The sequence below is a fragment of the Fistularia commersonii genome, chromosome 15 (genome assembly GCF_037954325.1).
Source record: "Fistularia commersonii isolate RoL2024-O1a breed Wild chromosome 15, RoL_Fcom_v1.0, whole genome shotgun sequence".
NCBI lineage: Eukaryota > Metazoa > Chordata > Actinopteri > Syngnathiformes > Fistulariidae > Fistularia > Fistularia commersonii.
The window spans coordinates 14,378,203-14,396,736 of NC_141298.1; the positions used below are offsets into that span (position 1 = coordinate 14,378,203).

General features: G+C 39.3%; 1 protein-coding gene across 29 annotated transcripts in view; it reads left to right on the forward strand.

Moving 5' to 3' along the window:
* dlg2 (discs, large homolog 2 (Drosophila)) overlaps positions 1-18,534 on the forward strand; it is a 194,387-nt gene that overhangs the window by 94,197 nt on the left and 81,656 nt on the right. For 22 of the 29 annotated variants that reach the window (XM_086160682.1, XM_086160681.1, XM_086160687.1 and 19 more), the window contains one exon: positions 3,406-3,465. The exons of the other annotated variants lie outside the window; for them this stretch is intronic. In XM_086160682.1, coding sequence (XP_086016808.1) covers positions 3,406-3,465 — 60 coding nt within the window. The remainder of the gene's footprint in view (positions 1-3,405; positions 3,466-18,534) is intronic. 29 annotated transcript variants of the gene reach the window in all.

Sequence of the window (18,534 nt, forward strand, 5' to 3'; positions counted from 1 at the left end):
GCATCGGAAGGTTTTAAACTTCATCGACCATAACGGGAGAGGAGTCAATCCTTCTGCCACGTAACTCATCCCGAGACAGTCATTTACGGCCTCAGACAGGACAATGGCGCCGCACAAACGAACGGCGTGGCGGCCTCGCGCTCTTCGTCTCCGTCCACGTCAGTCTCGGATTCATCACGTCGGAACGACCACTTCATCTCCGATCAGACAGTCACCCTGCTGAATGGGCCCAAAGTGAAGAAGTTATCGAGCGGCCAAAGTGTAAGTTAGCGGCGTCTGCAAAAAAAAAAAGGAGGACACTCCAAGAGGACACTGTCGACACCATCAGTGAAAAGTTTAAAACCAAAGTTTCTGAAAACTTAGTGACTCATCTTATTTAAGAGGAATATAAACAATAACACCAACAGACAGATTTAAAAAAGACTCAAAGTCTAGCGTTCTGAACAAATATCATTGATCTGGATTGAACGCAATTTAGCACACGTAGTCATTTCTTTTTCGTATCACTTAAAATGCAGAAACGTACGTGATGCTGATAATCACCCAGAGATTTTGAATATATTGAGACGTTGAACCATCTCATGGGAAGTCTCTTGCTTTTTTAGCTATTTTTTTATGAGCTTCTTGAAGACGTGCAAATACAAATTCCACTCATGAGTGGAAGAAACGTGGACAGCCTGTCAAGACTGAGACGTCGCCGTTATCAGTGCATGGAACCGGGCACCGAAGTTTCGGAGAGCATTGGTGAATAAAATTGGAGAGCCTTATTCTACGCTTCATGAATGATGCTATTAGCTATTTTTTTTTTTTGGATCATTTTTGTTTGATGTTGGAAAATCATCTCACGATTCACTCGGGGCCAAAATGTGCAGCAACACCTTAGGGGTCCCCGGTCCCACTTCGGGAACCCGCTGCTCCTCTGAAATGTTGACAGGGCCTTTGGAAGCCGTAGCTTTGTCGCATCCACTTCCTCTCCATGTCAATATCTGTTGGCGTTGTGAGGTCATCGGACCGACCGTGACAGCTGACTCTCTGTCACACAGCGCTAACTGGAGGCAGTAATGAAATCTTTGTTTGCAATCTTCATTTTGTCTGTGAGCTATTTTGGCGATTGCTACTGTGACTCAACTCACCATGTGGCGGCAGAGAGGGCAATATTTCCGGTCCAACACAGGGCTTGGCTAGCGCTCTGCTATTTCGGGGGGTGGGCCACATATGAGGCCTATGCAAATGATGGATGTATGGATGGATGGATGGATGGATGGATGGATGGATGGATGGATGGATGGATGGATGGACGGACGGACGGGCTTCATTCCATCACACTTAAATAAATATTTGGTGAACTATCAATCAAATGCAATGTAAGCTCAGGCAAGTGTGTAAAATAGCTTGCGGCAGTTACAGCTTTTGCTGTGATGAAGGTTATCTTAGTGCTACCACAGTGTTATTGTTACCTCTCGTTTCCTGATATAAATATAGATTCATTATAGGTATTTCAAAGTCTAAATTTGACTTCGATTCCTGCAAAATCCACACAAAAAGGACCCAGCTGCTGCTCACTGGATTTGGATTCCTCTGAGACACAGTATCAGTCACTGTGTATGTACACATGTATGTATGTATGTGTGTGTGTGTGTGTGTATGTATATGTATATGTATATATGTGTGTAAATATGCACACAAACACACAAAAAATAACAAGTATATCTATCTCTCTCTCTCTCTCTCTCTCTACATACTGTATATATCAAACCATCCATCCATGGATATATATACATATATAAAAATATTTATAATATTTTGTGTCTGTGTATATATATATATATATATATATATATGTGTGTGTGTGTTTGCATGTGTGTGATTGTATATTTCTATATATTGCATACATGTATATATGTACACACATGCACACACAAAAAATGACCAATATATGTATGTGTGTGTATATATCTATGTGCACACATAAACACACAATATATAACAAATATATTTATTTATATGTATATCCAACGACCCATCCATCCATGGATATATATATATATTTTTTTATACTTTGCATGTGTATATATATATATATATACTTAAAATTTTGTAGGTTTATATATACATATATATAATTGTTATATTTTGTATGTATGTACGTATGTGTATATATACATATATATATATGTATATATCTGTGTGGGTGTGTGCCCTCATGTGTGTCTATATGTATATATGTATATGTGTATATACATGTATATATGTACACACATACACACACAAAATATGACAAATATATTTATGTATACATATATATATCCAACGATCCATCCATCCATGGATATATATGTATATTAATATATATATACATTTATAATTGTTATATTTTGTATCTATGTATGTGTCTACATATATATATATATATATATATATGTGAATGCTGCTTGAAACAGTGACTTGCCACTTCACCGTGAACAGCTTGTACCTTGTAGGGGGAGCACATGTTGAATTAGGCCGGCTGCAACACATTATAATTGAATGGAAATAACTAAATTCATCGGGGCGCAGACCACATCAAATCCATGACACGGATATAAAGTATCCATTCATTGTGGTCCGTGTAGAGCTTAATAATTATCCAATGATAATCTGCCAGCCAAATCGCTCTCAGCCAGGCACATTTTTTTGCTCTTAAAGGAAACGAGAGGAGCTGATTTAATTGTCCATATCAGGACCAGACCCAAATCCTCTGGCTAATAATCCATTCCACCTACTCCAACTCTGCACTGCGCTCCACCATCGATGAGCCTGAGCACTCCCGATGCTGACTTGCTCTCAGGCCAGGATTCACAGAATGTGTGTGTGTGTGTGTGTGTGTGTGTGTGTGGATAGACAGGTGCGGATGGTGCCTTTGCAAATTTTTGAGCGATATGACATGCTGGTGGATGTTGGCGTTGGAGCTTTGACAAGTCGGGGTGCTTCAGCCAACATTTGCTCTGTTTATCGAGGGGGTTGAGAACACGGATAAATCTGTTCACTATCAGAAATCACACTTGTTTTTTCGCGGTTAAAAAATGGCGTGTATCTGTATAGTGCAGACTGGATGGTTAATGACTTTGATAATGTTTACAGTCTATCTGAGATGGCAGCGTCCCCCCGCTGTGGGCTCATCCAAAGTGAAAGAAAGAATGCAGGGCGCCGAAGTGATCCACCCCCCTCATCCTCATCCAATCTTAACTGCTTTAATCACACACCCACCCACCCCCACTCCCACTCAAAACATGACTGGGTAATCTATTACAAATGCCTGTTTTACCCTGATATATTCGGATCCTCTCTCTCTCTCTCTCTTTCTCTTTCACTCTCTCTTTTTAAACATACTGGCTGGTGATGTTGTCTTTCGTTCTTTACCTGCAGCCTGCACTGGTTACCCGTTTTGATCTTGCATACCCAGGTGTGACCTCAGCAAACTACATGGCAAGTTTGGTTTTATTTTCTTTTGATTTCACCTCTAGGGGGAGCAGCCCCCACCCTCCCCCCCTCCATGTCTCCTTGTTATTACTCAAACTCCTTCCTTATTTTATTGGGTCCTTGTACCCAGAAGATTGATGTCCCGTTGGTAGTGCATGGACTCTATTGTGGTATTGTTTTCAGTCCGTTGCCTGAAGAAACAGTCTTTCTCTCCTTTTCGTAGTTACTGCACTTTTCTTTAATCCTACCTGCACTTTGTTAAAGAATCCCCATGTGTGTTTGTCACCCATTTGCTTGTCATCTATTCCCATGTGCTTGTTGTGGTGTTTTGTTTTGTTTTTTTCCTTACAATCTGCTGTTTCGCCTTCTCTGTCAATGAACTTTTGTGTCGTTCCTATAATGGTCTTGTGATGAAGAGCCAACCATTTTCTGAATTGCAACAAAATACAATCGTATTGTACGTGCTATTTTACCAATCTGTACCTTCTCCGATTGCAATTTTTGATTGATTAAACATAATCATTAGCAAAGCTTTATGCCGAAAAATATATTTAATGTAATATAGGTGCAAAATACCAGTCTCCAGAATGAATAGGGTGCTTTTATATTGTTGTGTTATCTTCCAAGGTTAGCCTCATGGTCACATTTTAGCAACGCAAGCTGTGCATGTTTTCTCCATAAGAATCTTTTTTTTATTCTTTTTTTATAATATCGATATTTTACTATATCAGCCATTGCTAGCATGAAATGCACTCATGTATCTTCTGATCTGAAAACCTTGGCCCAAGCAAAATTAACCAATCACAGGCTCTCATTCAGTCAGGTGATACAGAAAGAATTGGAACAATTTTCAAGTAAATTCATAATAAATAGCAAGTATTGATCGGCAAATTCCCCAAAACAAGCACGGACTCTACCTGCAACGTTAGAATCTCTCCCTCCTGTTACTACTCATCGAATCTATGGTTCTCACGTGGAAACTTGGTAGGAATTAATTTGGGTCTTCCTCGCCCGCTGATTAAAAGGGTATCACTAATCAGTCTTTATTTCAGCTTAAACGTCTGTTCGCAGTCACAGATGAGAATCCGCTTTGCAGTTTTGTCAAATCAAGCACGATACGCTTCGCCCATTGGAAACTAAAGCGAATGTCCTTGTTCTTGCCTCAGCTGCTGATATTAGCGTCACCAGTATAACGAAATACTAGTTAGTAGTTTTTCGCGAGCCTTGACCGAGGGTAAACCCCGGAACGAAATAGGCTGTTAATATCAACACGGGAGACGTTGATGTGAATACGATGCACGATATCGGTAGAATGACTTTGTGTAAAATAAACGTAAAGCAGGAATGCACCATTGCAAAATGGCGCAAAATGCAACCGGGGGTCTCACATCAATGCTAAACGTAATTATGCGGATATTGTGTACTTTAAGAATATTTTGCTGGCAAAACTAGAATTACTATTCCAGAACCTCTTGCTAAGTTGAAGGCATATTTTGTTCCATAGGTTCTCAGACAAGCCCGTGGCTCAGAGGCTTCTCTCCTCCTCGTGTTTGTCATACCGGTGTTCGGTGAAAACTTTGCAGCCGGTCTATTTTTCTGTCTATTTCAACAAATCAATTTGGATCTCATTTTAATTCTTTTTAATTGGTGTCAAAAGAGGAACTTCACTTCAGACGGCCCTCCGTTCGGGGAAAAACAGATTGTTTAACAGACTTTGGAACTGAAGTGAAAATGTGACATGTTGGGGTTTGCTGAGTATTAAAACAAAGTTTTGGTACACACTTTTCCTCTGTGACCTCGGGACCCTGGCAAATAATGCCTTTTAAAGGTGTTTAACATCACCCGTGGTTTGAGCATGTATCTAAGATCAGAGGTGGCCTGCTTGATGGATCCAGAAAAAATTTTACCGTTATCTTTACGTGGTGGCTTACAGGCTGAGGAACGCAGGGCGAGCACGACATACCCATATCGTCACCCAATTAAATGAATCGCCTGAGTCATTTTTTTTACAAAAATTTTTTTTTTTCCCTAATCATCTCCTCATGATGCTGACCACCTCTGGCAAAATTGCCTACATCCTCAGTTAAACAGATTGTGCCATTCTACCCCTTTAGTAGAAATTGCCTATGTCAAAAGTGTGTCAAATGGTTCAATTTCTTGTGTTTCCTGAAAAATCAGAAAAAAATGACTCTGCGATTATTGTAAGAGGGTGACGATATTGCATGATACGTGTTTTCGTGTCTTCTATCGGGGGGAAAATAGAAACACTTTCATCTTTGACCTATAGATCACCTTTTGTCCGAGATGATTATTTGTGAACACGGTTTCCATTTAATCAGTTTAGTAATGAATAAAATAATTAAGAGATAAATCAGTGGTAATAAACTTGTACATAATGTACAATGCATTAAATTGTTTACCCCTCTCCGTTCTCACGCCCGGCTCTCTCCGGGTCTAATTTCCTGGTGGGTTGCTGGGAGGAGGGCCTCTGACTCAGTCCTTAATGTGAGTACACAAGAAGCTGATCAAGAGGGACGAGCCTATACAGGACCGCAGAGCCTGCGCGCAGCCTATTTCCTCCCAGCCTTGGGACTTTGAATGAAAAATTGCTTTAATACAGCCTGTGTAATTGTAAAGGCAGCAGGGAGGTAAGAATTATGGTTTGTCTTTGTTGCCCCTCCTCACCGGCCAAATCAAGCACTACAGATTGGAAAGTGACTTGGGAAAGACATTATTGATTCAAACCGCTGCATTGCTTATCAATCCCGGGCTCTTGCCGTGGATATATTGGCTTGTAAAAAATACATACCTTTTTTTTTTTTTTTTTGGCAGCAATTACTTCGCTATCAATCAAAGAGGGTAATATTTGTAAATCATAAATAACCATTTCATGGAGGTTGGGGCAGCAGTCATTTGTTTATAATTCCCCTCCAATCTTCTTATCCACTCAGTCAGAGGCTTTGATTGCCTCATGAGGACGAAAGATAAGCCAAGATTGGATTTTAAACCACCGCGGTATTCAAGGCGTATAATAACCACTAAACTTGCCTTTTGTAAGCGGAATGAGTATTTGACAATCAAATCCACATCTAAAGAGCATTAATATTCCAACCTTAGTTGTGTCGGACGAGGCTTCATAGACATCCGCTCTCGCCGCGCTTTTCAGGAAAGACCGGCAACGCAGAGTAACCAAGGCTTTCCCAGATGAGCCGATACCAAAGCACAGCTACCTGGTTATTTGAAGGGTTGTTGTTGTTGTTGCCTTATCGTGCTACATTTCGATTTTAATTAATCATTTTCCATGTTTTGTTGCCCCTCTTGTGCCGCATATCTGGACCCATGTCTTCTTTGGCTTATCATCTGACACGTAACATGTGAAAGTGGATTGTTGGGAAGTATTTTCGATGCCAATTACCAATTGCTCATAAGAAGAAAAATATTGTCATTGGCAGAGACATGATATACGCTATATACATATGACACGATGTCGGGTTTAGTCATAAAACGGTACATTATTAGTTTGATCGGACTGCCGTGTTTTTCTACACGGATTGTGTTTCGGGTCTAGATCGGTCTAGATGTGCAGAACCTTCCGTTGCCGTTTTCCTGTTTTCACTTCAGGAAAAAATGGCCTCTGGCGTGCAAACACTGAGGAAATCAATCGATTAGTCAGTCTTTGTAGGCGTGGACATATTTCTGCATCCGTACTAAGACGTTGTAGCCGTAAACGGCCCACAACAACTAAAGAGTCGGGGTCTAACTTGTTTTCAAACTAGACGTTAACACAATATGCAGTAAAACATTGAGCTCCCAGCTCAGTATGTTTTTTTTTTTTTCTTAAAAAAAAGGTAAAACAAGTTACATGCTTCCTAAACCTGATTTGTCGGGCCGCTGGTACCTTGCATTAGCTGAGCTTTTTAAACCTTTTACATCATATTTTTATTGGCTCGTAATAGAGTTTGCCTTGGCTCTGCAAATGCTGGTTTGAATTATAGTCGGGAGATATTAAGGGGTAAGGCACTTTTCATTACAGCAATGGAAAACTTGCTAATCAAAGACCAGCTCCCAGATTTACAGTCCAAAAACCGGCGGAGAAGGACATGGGTTTGGATTAAGAAGCTATACTTAGACTAAATTATCGACCGCATGGAAAACTATTCATCTTAGCATATGCATGAATATTCATTTCACAGTTCATAAAACGGCACTTTTCACTCTCTTTAATTGGGTCAGAGAAGCTGTCTGGTTGTCTGGCGATCGTAGAGATTTTATTTCTCATTTTGACATCCCCTTTGTGGACGGACAACGATCCAGTTGTCCAGTTGTCTCGTACCACGTATTATCGGGCAGAGGGGAACAAGGCTGTCGGTTATCCTGAAGGATGATGCAAGAGGCCGATAAAACCCTCAAAAACCTTTTGAAATCTTGGCACAGACCACAGATTTACCTTTGGTGCAACCCTAGAACTGCATAAAAGTCAAGTTAATTTTATTTATATGGCAGAAAATCATAACAGGGGTCGTCCCATCGCAATTAGAGCACTCCCGGACTGTACTCGCTGCTCTGGGAACCAAAACTCCTTCTAGCTGTGGGTATCCGCAGAAAAGAAAACCTTTCTTTTTGATTGGAAAAAAAAAAAAAAACCTGCAGTAACCAAACTTTGGGTGGGTGGCCGCCATGCTTCACAGGTTACGGTTACAGAAAAAGAGGTGGACAGTGTAAAAGTGTCTAATACTGTGCTTAAGACCTTGAAGTGCAGCGATGCTGGAGGCAAAAAGACCAGTACCGCTTTGCTCACTGTTTTTTTTTTTTTTTTTCTTACCCTGGCCGCCACTCTGTTTTATAATAGATGTTAATCTTTCGCTGTTGACTTTTAATGACCGAATGGCAAAGCACCGAGCTAACTGCTGCAGGGAGATGGTCGGACTTTTGGGGTCAGACTTTTGGGGAATAAGAGAGACATGCATAACAAACCCTAATACCGGCAGTGAAGCAGACATAGCCATGTAACCGTTAAAAGAGTGCATTAAAGATGAGAGAAAAATGCTCGGGACATGAATTAAATACGAAATATCTCAAGTGAACGCATTCCATTGCGGTGGCTTTTTTTAATTTTTGCCTCTGTCCAAAATTCCTTCCTGTTTTTTGCACACGGAGGAAACACACCAAGTCCGAATACCCTGCAACGTGTAGCCGACCTTCTCTGCTCGATGGCGCGGCCACAAGTAGAGTCGCCATCAGACCGAGATTGAACATAATGCACTGCAATGACTCCAAAGGCCCATCCAGCCATCACCGCGCTTGCCGCCGCACTCAGAAACCATATGGGATCCAAAAATTCATTTACTCTGAGAGGTCAATTTTGAGCACTCTCCCCCCTTGAAAAAAGTTGGATTTTTTTTTTTGGGGTGGGATGAAGAAGCGAGGACAGATATAAGAGCGACGAAGAGCAAGCCGGATATAGTGTGCGTTGAACGGTTCGTATCGTTGCCATAGGAGGACATCTTGGAAAGAACGGGGCAGCATTTTAAAGAGGTCAACTCTTGAAAAGAGAAAAAGGGAAATGGAAATCCATTAAACAGATACTGCCATTAGTACTCGCAGAGTGCTGTTGTTGCCTCTCGAATCAGGAGATGGAGCTTGACTGTTGCTGAAGGCTGCGCCCCGGCGTGGATGTGTGCTGACCCTTTTTATTCATTCAACGTTCAAAAAATACATTTCTTTTCTTCAGAAGCCTGCATTTGTACCAAACTGACAGGCAGGTAATGCTTCAAATTAATCACTCTTGACCTGAATTAATATTTTACAGGCCTTTAAGGGTTCATTTCCCGGATTTTTGTCGCCATGCGACAATGCAGACTTATTAGCGGAGGGGTAGTACAAGTCCGCGGAGGCTCTCAGCCGTCCGGTTCGGGGCGAAATCTTGTCGAAATCTTCTTGTCGTGGCAACCGGAAGTTGGATTTCTTCACTTGAAGACGTTTCACCTCTCATCCGAACTGAAGAAGCCTCTGGGATGAGGGGAAAAATGTCTTCAAGTCAAGAAATTCAAGTCCAGTTGCCATGATAAGAAGATTTTGAAAAAGGTAGTTAATCTGTTGCAAAGAAAAATTGTGTGCAAAAAAATGGTGAATAAGGGTTTGATTAGGGGTTTGAAATAAGTTTGAATTCCTTGTCTAGGAAATCCTAAAACAAGAAATAAATAAGATATCACTCCACAAATGATACTGTTGACTCCTAAAAGCATCCACCCGTGTAATCCAACTACTTACAGTGCATTCTCAATAATTCTTCCCATATAACAAGTCAAATAGTAAGATAAGATAAACTGAGTAGTCTATATCTAGCGCAGAACAATCAATTAATTACATGTTAAGGGTTTATGCACATGATAAGATAAACTTTATTGATCCCCATAGGGGGAATTCTTTTGTCACAGCAGCATAACAATCATAGTATTGATAAATATGAATACAAACATAAATAGAGAGACAATTAAAAGACAATTAGAAGATGGCAAAAGACATACAGAAAATAAATAGACGGCGGAGAGAACAACAACAACATCATCAAGGATGAGAATGGACAAAAGAATTGAAAAAAAACAAACCGCAAGGGTGAAAAAGAACGAGCAAAACAACAACAACGAGGATAGGAATATAAACCGTGACAATGGCAATGACCAAAATAAACAAAAATAAGCAGGATGAATAAGTATTGTAGAATAAAGTATTGTTATTGTCAGAATCAAAGAAAGAAATCTGTGACCCGACTCGTTCCCGTCAAACCTGAATAGATCGGCCGATTCTTTTCAGCTTCGTTCCATGAGACGGCGGGATCTTGACTAAAAAAAAAAAAAACAGATCGATCGATCGCCGCGGGGCTCAAGCGATTAGGTAATGAGTGTGACTGTGAAATTAATGTCATCGTCACGTCTCGCCAGGCATCGTCAAGCTGCCGTTCTCTCAGCATCACCTGACATTGCAGATTTTGCATCAGATTCATTACTTGTTATTACTAAACATTACGTCGGGGTCGCAAATGGGAGAACTCCTATATCATGATCGGTCAGGACATATTAAATCCTTTAGAATCTGCCAATTCTCTCTGATATCGAGCCGCAGAGAGCAGCTTCATGACATTAAGACGATTACACCGACAAGTTCTCCGAACTATGATGTGAGTGTCAAGCGGTGAAAAGATTACATACGGATGTAATGAAAACTTTGTCGAAAGGCTGACCAAATGTCCCGCCCCGTTTAACCAAGAAGCAGCTGCAGCCACACATGTCAAATGGGCACTCCAGCGATTTAATATGTCCAAGTCCATTTACTGCGCAGCATGTGAAAATAGTTCCATCATGTCCTCTGGGGCTCAATTAGTCCCGCGACATCACAGATGTTAGCCTGAGCATGAAGGAAGCCTCGGCTACAAAGTGGGGATGTGGATTTTCAGGGTGTGGGTTTCTCTAGGCAGGGAGGGTCCAGGGAAAAATGCTATTGAGAGACAGTATTGGAGCGCCGGACCGAGCTGTTAAAAGATGGCCCTTTGGGTAGCCTCTATTATTGCAGATTTTCAACATTATCTTGAACAATTGTGTACTTTGTGTTAGTCTTGCTCAGTTTATTTGGAAAGCATGTTTCTCAACAAATGTTAACTGTGAGACTATTTTACAAACTAAGTAAATGAAAAACAAAGTTGTATTGTTATTATTATTATCATTATTATGATTATTATTATTACAATTACTTCCCTGCTATTACTTTTATTATTATTATTAGATTTAATGATAATAATAATAATAATATAAATATTATTTATATATTATATACTATCATTATTTGTGTCCTTTGCTTTTGTCTTGATCAGTTTATTTGGAAAGCATGCTGCTCAATAACTTAACTATATGGCTATTTTACAAAAAACGTAAATGAAGTTGTATTGTTATTATTATTATTGCTTTTATTGTTGTTATTAATCATTATTATCATCATTATTATTGCTATTTACTGTAACTACCAATATTATTATTACTATTTATTACGATTATTATTATTACTATTATTTATTTTTATTATTATTATTGAAATGTATGCAGAAATCATATATATATATATATAATATACTATTATTATTTGTGTACTTATTACATTTGTTATTATTACAATTACTGCCCTGCTATTACTTGTATTATCATTATTATTAAATATGATATTATTATTTATATATTATTTACTATTATTATTTGTGTCCTTTGAGTTAGTCTTCATCTATTTATTTGGAAAGCATGCTGCTCAACAACTGTTAACTATATGACTATTTTGCGAAAAATTTAAATAAAAAATAAAGTTGTCGTATTATTAATATTACGATTACTGCCCTGCTATAACTATTATTATCATTATTTCAATTTTTACTATTTCATATATATATATATATATATATATATATATATATATATATATATATATATAGTATATTATTATTATTTGTGTACTTTGTGTTGGTCTTGATCTATTTATTTGGAAAGCATACTGCTCAACAACTGTTAACTATATGACAATTTTACAAAAAATGTAAATCAAAAATAAGGTTGTATTATTATTACTACTACTATTGTTTTTATTATTAATTTCATGACTGAATGTAGGGTGTTAGGAATCTGGACAGCCCCCTGTTCCATGAAAAATGCAGTTGAATGAATTCAAAGGACCGAGTCTTTCTATTCTATGAGGTTTCAGCTTCAAGGGTTTACTGACCCTCTGCTTTTAAAGTAGTCGAGTGTTTCTGGAACAGCTGTTTGAAGAACTACTTATATAAAATTAGATGCAGAGATACAGACAATTCCCATGAACATAGTTATTTCCGTCGTCATTGTGGGAAGGCCCTGTGTCACAGACACTTGAAGCACTTTATTTTTCATTCATTTCCTCTAAGTGATGCCCAGAGGTTTGCAGATACAATAGATGAATGTTAAGTGACCTGTGACCCGCCGCTCCGTAATTACATGCATGTGAACACCTTTCACCGCACGCATCCTCCGTCTCATCAGAGAAGACAGACTCTGCAGGTACGCTCTATCTATTAACCTGTGGCGTTTGTCACAGACCCGAGGGGACCAAACTTGGACCGCGACAAATGTTGGCAGTTGCGTCATGGTTACCGTGGTCCCAGATTATGATTTCAACAATGTATGAGTCTGGGAGAAGCATTTATTTGAATTATCATTTTGTTGGATGTAGGCTGGGATGCCATTAAACTGTCTTGAATTGAACATTTAGGCTTTTCTGATTCAGCCCTGAACTTAAAGGATCAAAACAACCCAATCGCACAGTTTATTCAGCTGTTGGCTGGTACTAAATTATTTATCTTTACCAATGAGTAAGCACCTAATATTCCTCTTGATCCAACAACTTGTTGTAGTTTCTTATTCCAGTACATATGCGCTTAGTTTTCTACAAATTCAGTGAACATGTTTATCCTGGCTAGTTTTCTACATTTTTTGGGACCTGAAGTGATGAGAAAAAAAAAAGGTTTAAAACCTCCTGTGATAGTTAGTCTCTGAGTGAGGAAATGAGATGGAGTTGCTGCGGCACTGGGTGTATTTCCAAATAAGATGGCTGACATACTCTCAGTAGTAGATCACATTACTCATATTAACTGCCGGCACCAGGGAAGAACTGCAGTGATCAATGGTTTTTAACCCTGATCAAACTGAGGTTCATCACAGAGGAATGCACTGCGTTGACAAAATTGAAGTCTGCTAACACTGTCCTCATGATCCAGTCCCATAAAATAAGAAATAGAAGAAATAAAGAAGCCTACGATCTACATTAAGCCACGGTAATTATCCATGATAGAGGTGCAAATATCGGGGAAATATCCGATAAGGCCATCAGATCGGATGAAAATTTTCGGACTGAACCAGAAAACCAAAAGCCACTACAGGACTGCCTCAGAAAATTAGTATATTGTGATAAAGTTCTTTATCTTCTATAATGCAATTACAAAAACAAAAATGTCATACATTCTGGATTCATTACAAATCAACTGAAATTTTGCAAGCCTTTTATTATTTTGATATTGCTGATTATGGCTTACCACTTGAGAAAACTCAAAAATCCTATCTCAAAATATTACAATATCATGAAAAGTAAGTTTTATTTTTGAATTGCATTACAGAAGATAAAGAACTTTATCACAATATTCTAATTTTCTGAGACAGTCCTGTATACGCCCGCGACCTCTGATGTGATTTCAACCATTAGGGCAATATCTACAAATAATAATATAAACAGAAGCACATCTAAAGAACTTACTTAAAGAAAGAAACGTATTAACTTTGAAAATATTCTGCAAGTCCAGCAGTGCTGAAAGCAGGGTGTTTTTTGGACAATTGAAATGAACTCTATGACCGATCACATTTTGATTTCGTAGCAGTATTTTCAGTCATTGTGACAACATAATGATCAAACAGTTGATTATATGTATTCTATCGCAGTCCTGATTAAATATTATTTTCTAAAAGTGTCGCCATGAACCTTTAATAAATGTATAAATGAATCTGCAGTGGAGTCTTGAACACTCGTGATTGCACGTCACACTTTGTTTTTAACATATGCGTAATTGAGTTGACATACACTTCTTTCCTTTTCAGATAATTTTTTCGAAAACAGTATTAAGATATAATGCATGAAACATTACCAGACCTCGATCTCAATTAGACTGCAAACCATAATGTCAAGGTTGTGCTTCTCTATGGCAACAAAACCAATACTTCATTGTCAGACTGCTGAGTGTGTCACAGCAATCTCATAACTGTTCCAAATAATTGTGAAAGAGTTAAACTTCCTAACATTCTATCAGCCAAAAAATAAAAGAAGGTCAATATTACATCATCCGGCAAGTCAATGGCAATTTCTCAAGTCAATATTTTCTCTGAATGTTGAACATGGTGTTTAAACATTTCCCTGCTGGTGGGGTTCACGCATGGAGCGACACAATGCTACATAATAATATAATATATGAGATTATTTTTGTGCAGCGGATTGGGTCGGATTAATAATCCTCACTGTCTAAAAACCTTTTCAAATACATTTCTATTGTTATGCAAAGCAAGAATTATGTATTAATGGTCACCAAACATTCCTGGTTGGATTCCTGCAAAGACACTGAACCCCGAACCAAACCGCTGGCACTGCTCAGTGGCTGCCAACTGCTCATGGTTCATCTGTGATGGGTTAAATGCAGAGAAATATACACACAGCAGGTTAAAATAAGAAAAATAAATACATTTTATACATATATATGTGTATATATATATATATATATATATATATATATATATACATATATATATAAATTTGTGTGTAGGTATTGGATTTTGTGTATAGGTATTGGGTTGGACTCAAACTTTCATTACACATGTACAAGTACAGGGCAATGGAAGGCAGTACATACGCACACACAAGCACACACACACACACACGTATATATATGACAGTACATATATATATATATATATGTGTGTGTGTATATATACACATATACATATATGTGTGTGTGTATATGTGCAGATATACATATACGTGTGTGTGTGTATATATATGTATATGTATATATATATATATATATATATATATACACTGACAAACACACACACACACATATATACGTGTATATGTACTCTGCGTGTATGTGTATATATACACATATACATATGTGTGTGTGTGTGTATATTGTGTATATATATAGATATACATATATCTATATATATACACACACACATAATATATATATTTATTTTCCTCATTTTAACCTGCTGTGTGTATATTTCTCTGCATTTGTGTGTGTGTGTGTGTGTGTTTGTGTGTGTATAATTGATGTTGTCTGGGTGGGGACAAATCAGTTTCAGGAAGGCAACTCCAAAGTAAAGTCACTGAAGTGACAGATTTCATACGGAGCAAGTCCAGTCAGCAAAGCCTGAAAGTATTATCAGTTCTAACTGTGCACCATGAGCAAGCATTTGGTGACCGTGCTGAAGAACAAGTCCCTTGGAATGGATAAAAAAATACCCAAAAAAAACTCAAGCAGAACCATGTTGTGAGTGGGTTGCCGTCCGACTCGCCCGGTCGGGTTGAAGGAGAAAAGAGACAGGAGGCTGATGAAGACCGAGCTCAGGGGGGGAAAGAACAAGACACAATGCAAGATCAACATTTCAGATTAAAAATAATGAACAGGGTTTCAGCCGCACTACATAATCTAAAACCCGACAGCGCCATGTCCTTTTCACCGCAACGACTGGCGTTTTGTCGGGAGGTTTGACGCACATAAGCGATCTTTGAATACGGAGTTCCGCCGCAGCCGTGAACGCCGACGTCCTTGTAAGGTCACACGGATCATCAGAACCTAGCGCTTGTTGTCTTCTATAAAAATTTGAGTGAGTAGCTTCATTAGTATTGCAGAGGGCCAGAGTCTCTCAGACTGATTAAGCACCACTGTCTCCAAGCTGTCTCAGCGCTCGCCTTAATGTGCAGGTTGGGAAGTTTTACCATGGAGACGACTTCATTCCAACCCCCATTACCTTGGGTTTTAGAAAGGCACCCGTCACACTATCAACAAGCCCATCTTTTTGGCTAGACTAAAGTTTGAAGAGGAGTCCTCTGCTCCGTGGCAACGTGACATTGAATGAAATGCTGATGGAATCACTTCCTTAGATTTACAGTGGCTACATGTTTCCCCTCCTGGCACGGAGTCAGGGAACGGTGGTAGCGGGGGGGCTGCCGCCCCGGCCGGGAAGCCTGCAGGACTTTGACTGCATTCAAGACGCATTGTTAATTAGGCTGTAATTGGCTGTCCTTTTTACTCGCTCATAACATCTGGCCGTCTGCCTATTATTTCATTTCACTCTGGGTGCAAAAGGTAGACGGCAGTCGGAAAATCAAGCTTTCCTCAAAACAGCTTTACACTCACGAGCATGTGGTTTTCTCAGGTCAAATTCTGTCTTTCACCTCTCCTGGGTTCTCCCCCATCTCTCTTCATCTATCCATCTGTGAGATCAGCCCTCGCTTTTTACAGTCATGTACACACACACAAGCATAGACATGCAAGAGATGCTGCACAATCAGCAGTGATGTTGCGTTTTACATTATATTACATTACAGTTATTTGGCAGACGCTTTTATCCAAAGCGACTCACGCTTATGTGCGGTGAGGTTCTGATTTCATCGCAATCGGATTTACAAATATATGAACCCTACAGAGTAGCTTTTTCACCGAATAAGCCGGAGTCGCAAGAAGACTCCCTGGAATCACCAGCGCCCCCTACCATGAGGCAGGAGAGCTGCGTGCCTCACTTAGTGGCTTTTCGCAGCCGTTTTATGATGGAGAACAAATTTTATTGATACCCGTAGAGGAAATTCCTTTGTCACAGCAGCTTAACAGTTATAATGTCAAAAAAAGGAAATTTATATGAGTTTGAATAGAAAGGCAGAAGACAGGAGATAGCAAGACAAAAAAAAAATCCATGAATAAATTGACAGTAGATACAATGGGGTAAAAAAGTATTTAGTCAGCCACCAATTGTGCAAGTTTTCCCACTTAAAAAGATGATGCAAATGAATTCTTTAAAAATCAGACAATGTGATTTTCTGGATTTTCTGGATTTTCTTTTTCGCGTTCTGTCTCTCATAGTCGAAGTGTACCTATAATATAAATTACAGGCCTCTCTCGTCTTACTTTTTTGCCCCACTGTAAATAGACAGCAGACTCCAACACCAACAACAACATCTGGGATGACCATAGGCAACATAAAGGAATAGTGAGGGTGAAAGATACACAACCAGAACTAAACAATGATTTAAATAGAGTGACAAGAAACTAATAACCCATATACAGTTGCTGACAAAACAACACTGTACATTGGAAATGTAGTTCATATAGCAAAAGTTTAATAGCGACATACAGAGAGACAGCAATACGATCTTGGCTCAACAGTCGAGGCTCATCAGTCCACAGCCTCACTACACGTCTCAGTATTTGAACAGTAAATGTGAAAATCCAGTGATTTGGAATGAAAAAAACAATCTAAAACTAATGGAGTTAACTGAAAAATGCCTGTTTGTGCAAATCACTGATCAATGTTACCTTTTTTTTTTTTTTAAATTTTACATTTTTTCTTTACAAGTTTGCCAAGTGAGGCACAGCCTCTCCTGCCTCCCCTGGCTGCACGTCACTGGCAAAACAACAAATTTCGGCCTGCTACGGGTCGTCGTCGTGATATTCGGGCCATTTGTCAGTAAAGAGCCGGCTCTACTAGAGACCCGTATCTGTATTTTTGCTAAAATATCAGGTAGAAGTGTGTAATTGACATCATTATTCTTTAGACTCAAGTAAGAATGCGGCTGTATTATTCCCCCTGACAGGCTGATTTGCCGCAGCCCCACCGCTGGAAAAGAAGAATAAGCCTTCGATAAAAATATAAAGAACCTCTCTCTCTCTCACATCCCTTCTCTTAGCACCTCAGAATTTCCATTTTCCAGCTTTTAACACTCAAAGGTCAAAAGTCAGATTAGCAGCGGGGTTGTTTTTATGATCTAACAATGGCAGCAGTCCATTTGAATACAGAAAGACACCGTGATTATTCTCAGAATGAAGACGCCTCGGTAAATCAGCCGCTGATCAAAACTGTTTATTTTCCCGCTCAGTCTGAGATATTCCATTTAATTCTAGTCTAATAAACCAGCAGAGACGACGTGATGGTTCTCGACACAAAGCAGTGCTGCACCTTAACACGCTAAGATATTATGGTTTGTTTGTTTTTTCTTAACTTTTTTCACAGAGCAGGGCAACTTGAAATTGCCCGGCCGCTTTACGTAGCTAATTTCACAGAGTTGCTGCACGATTGGCGCCTCGCGTGGCAGCTCTGCAGCCATCGGTGTGTGTGTGTGTGTGTGTGTGTGTGTGTGTGTGTGTGTGTGTGTGTGTGTGTGTGTGTGTGTGTGTGTGTGTGTGTGTGTGTGTGTGGTGGATACACACCTGTGGAAAGCACATTGAATCGGCAAGCTGTGAAAGCACTC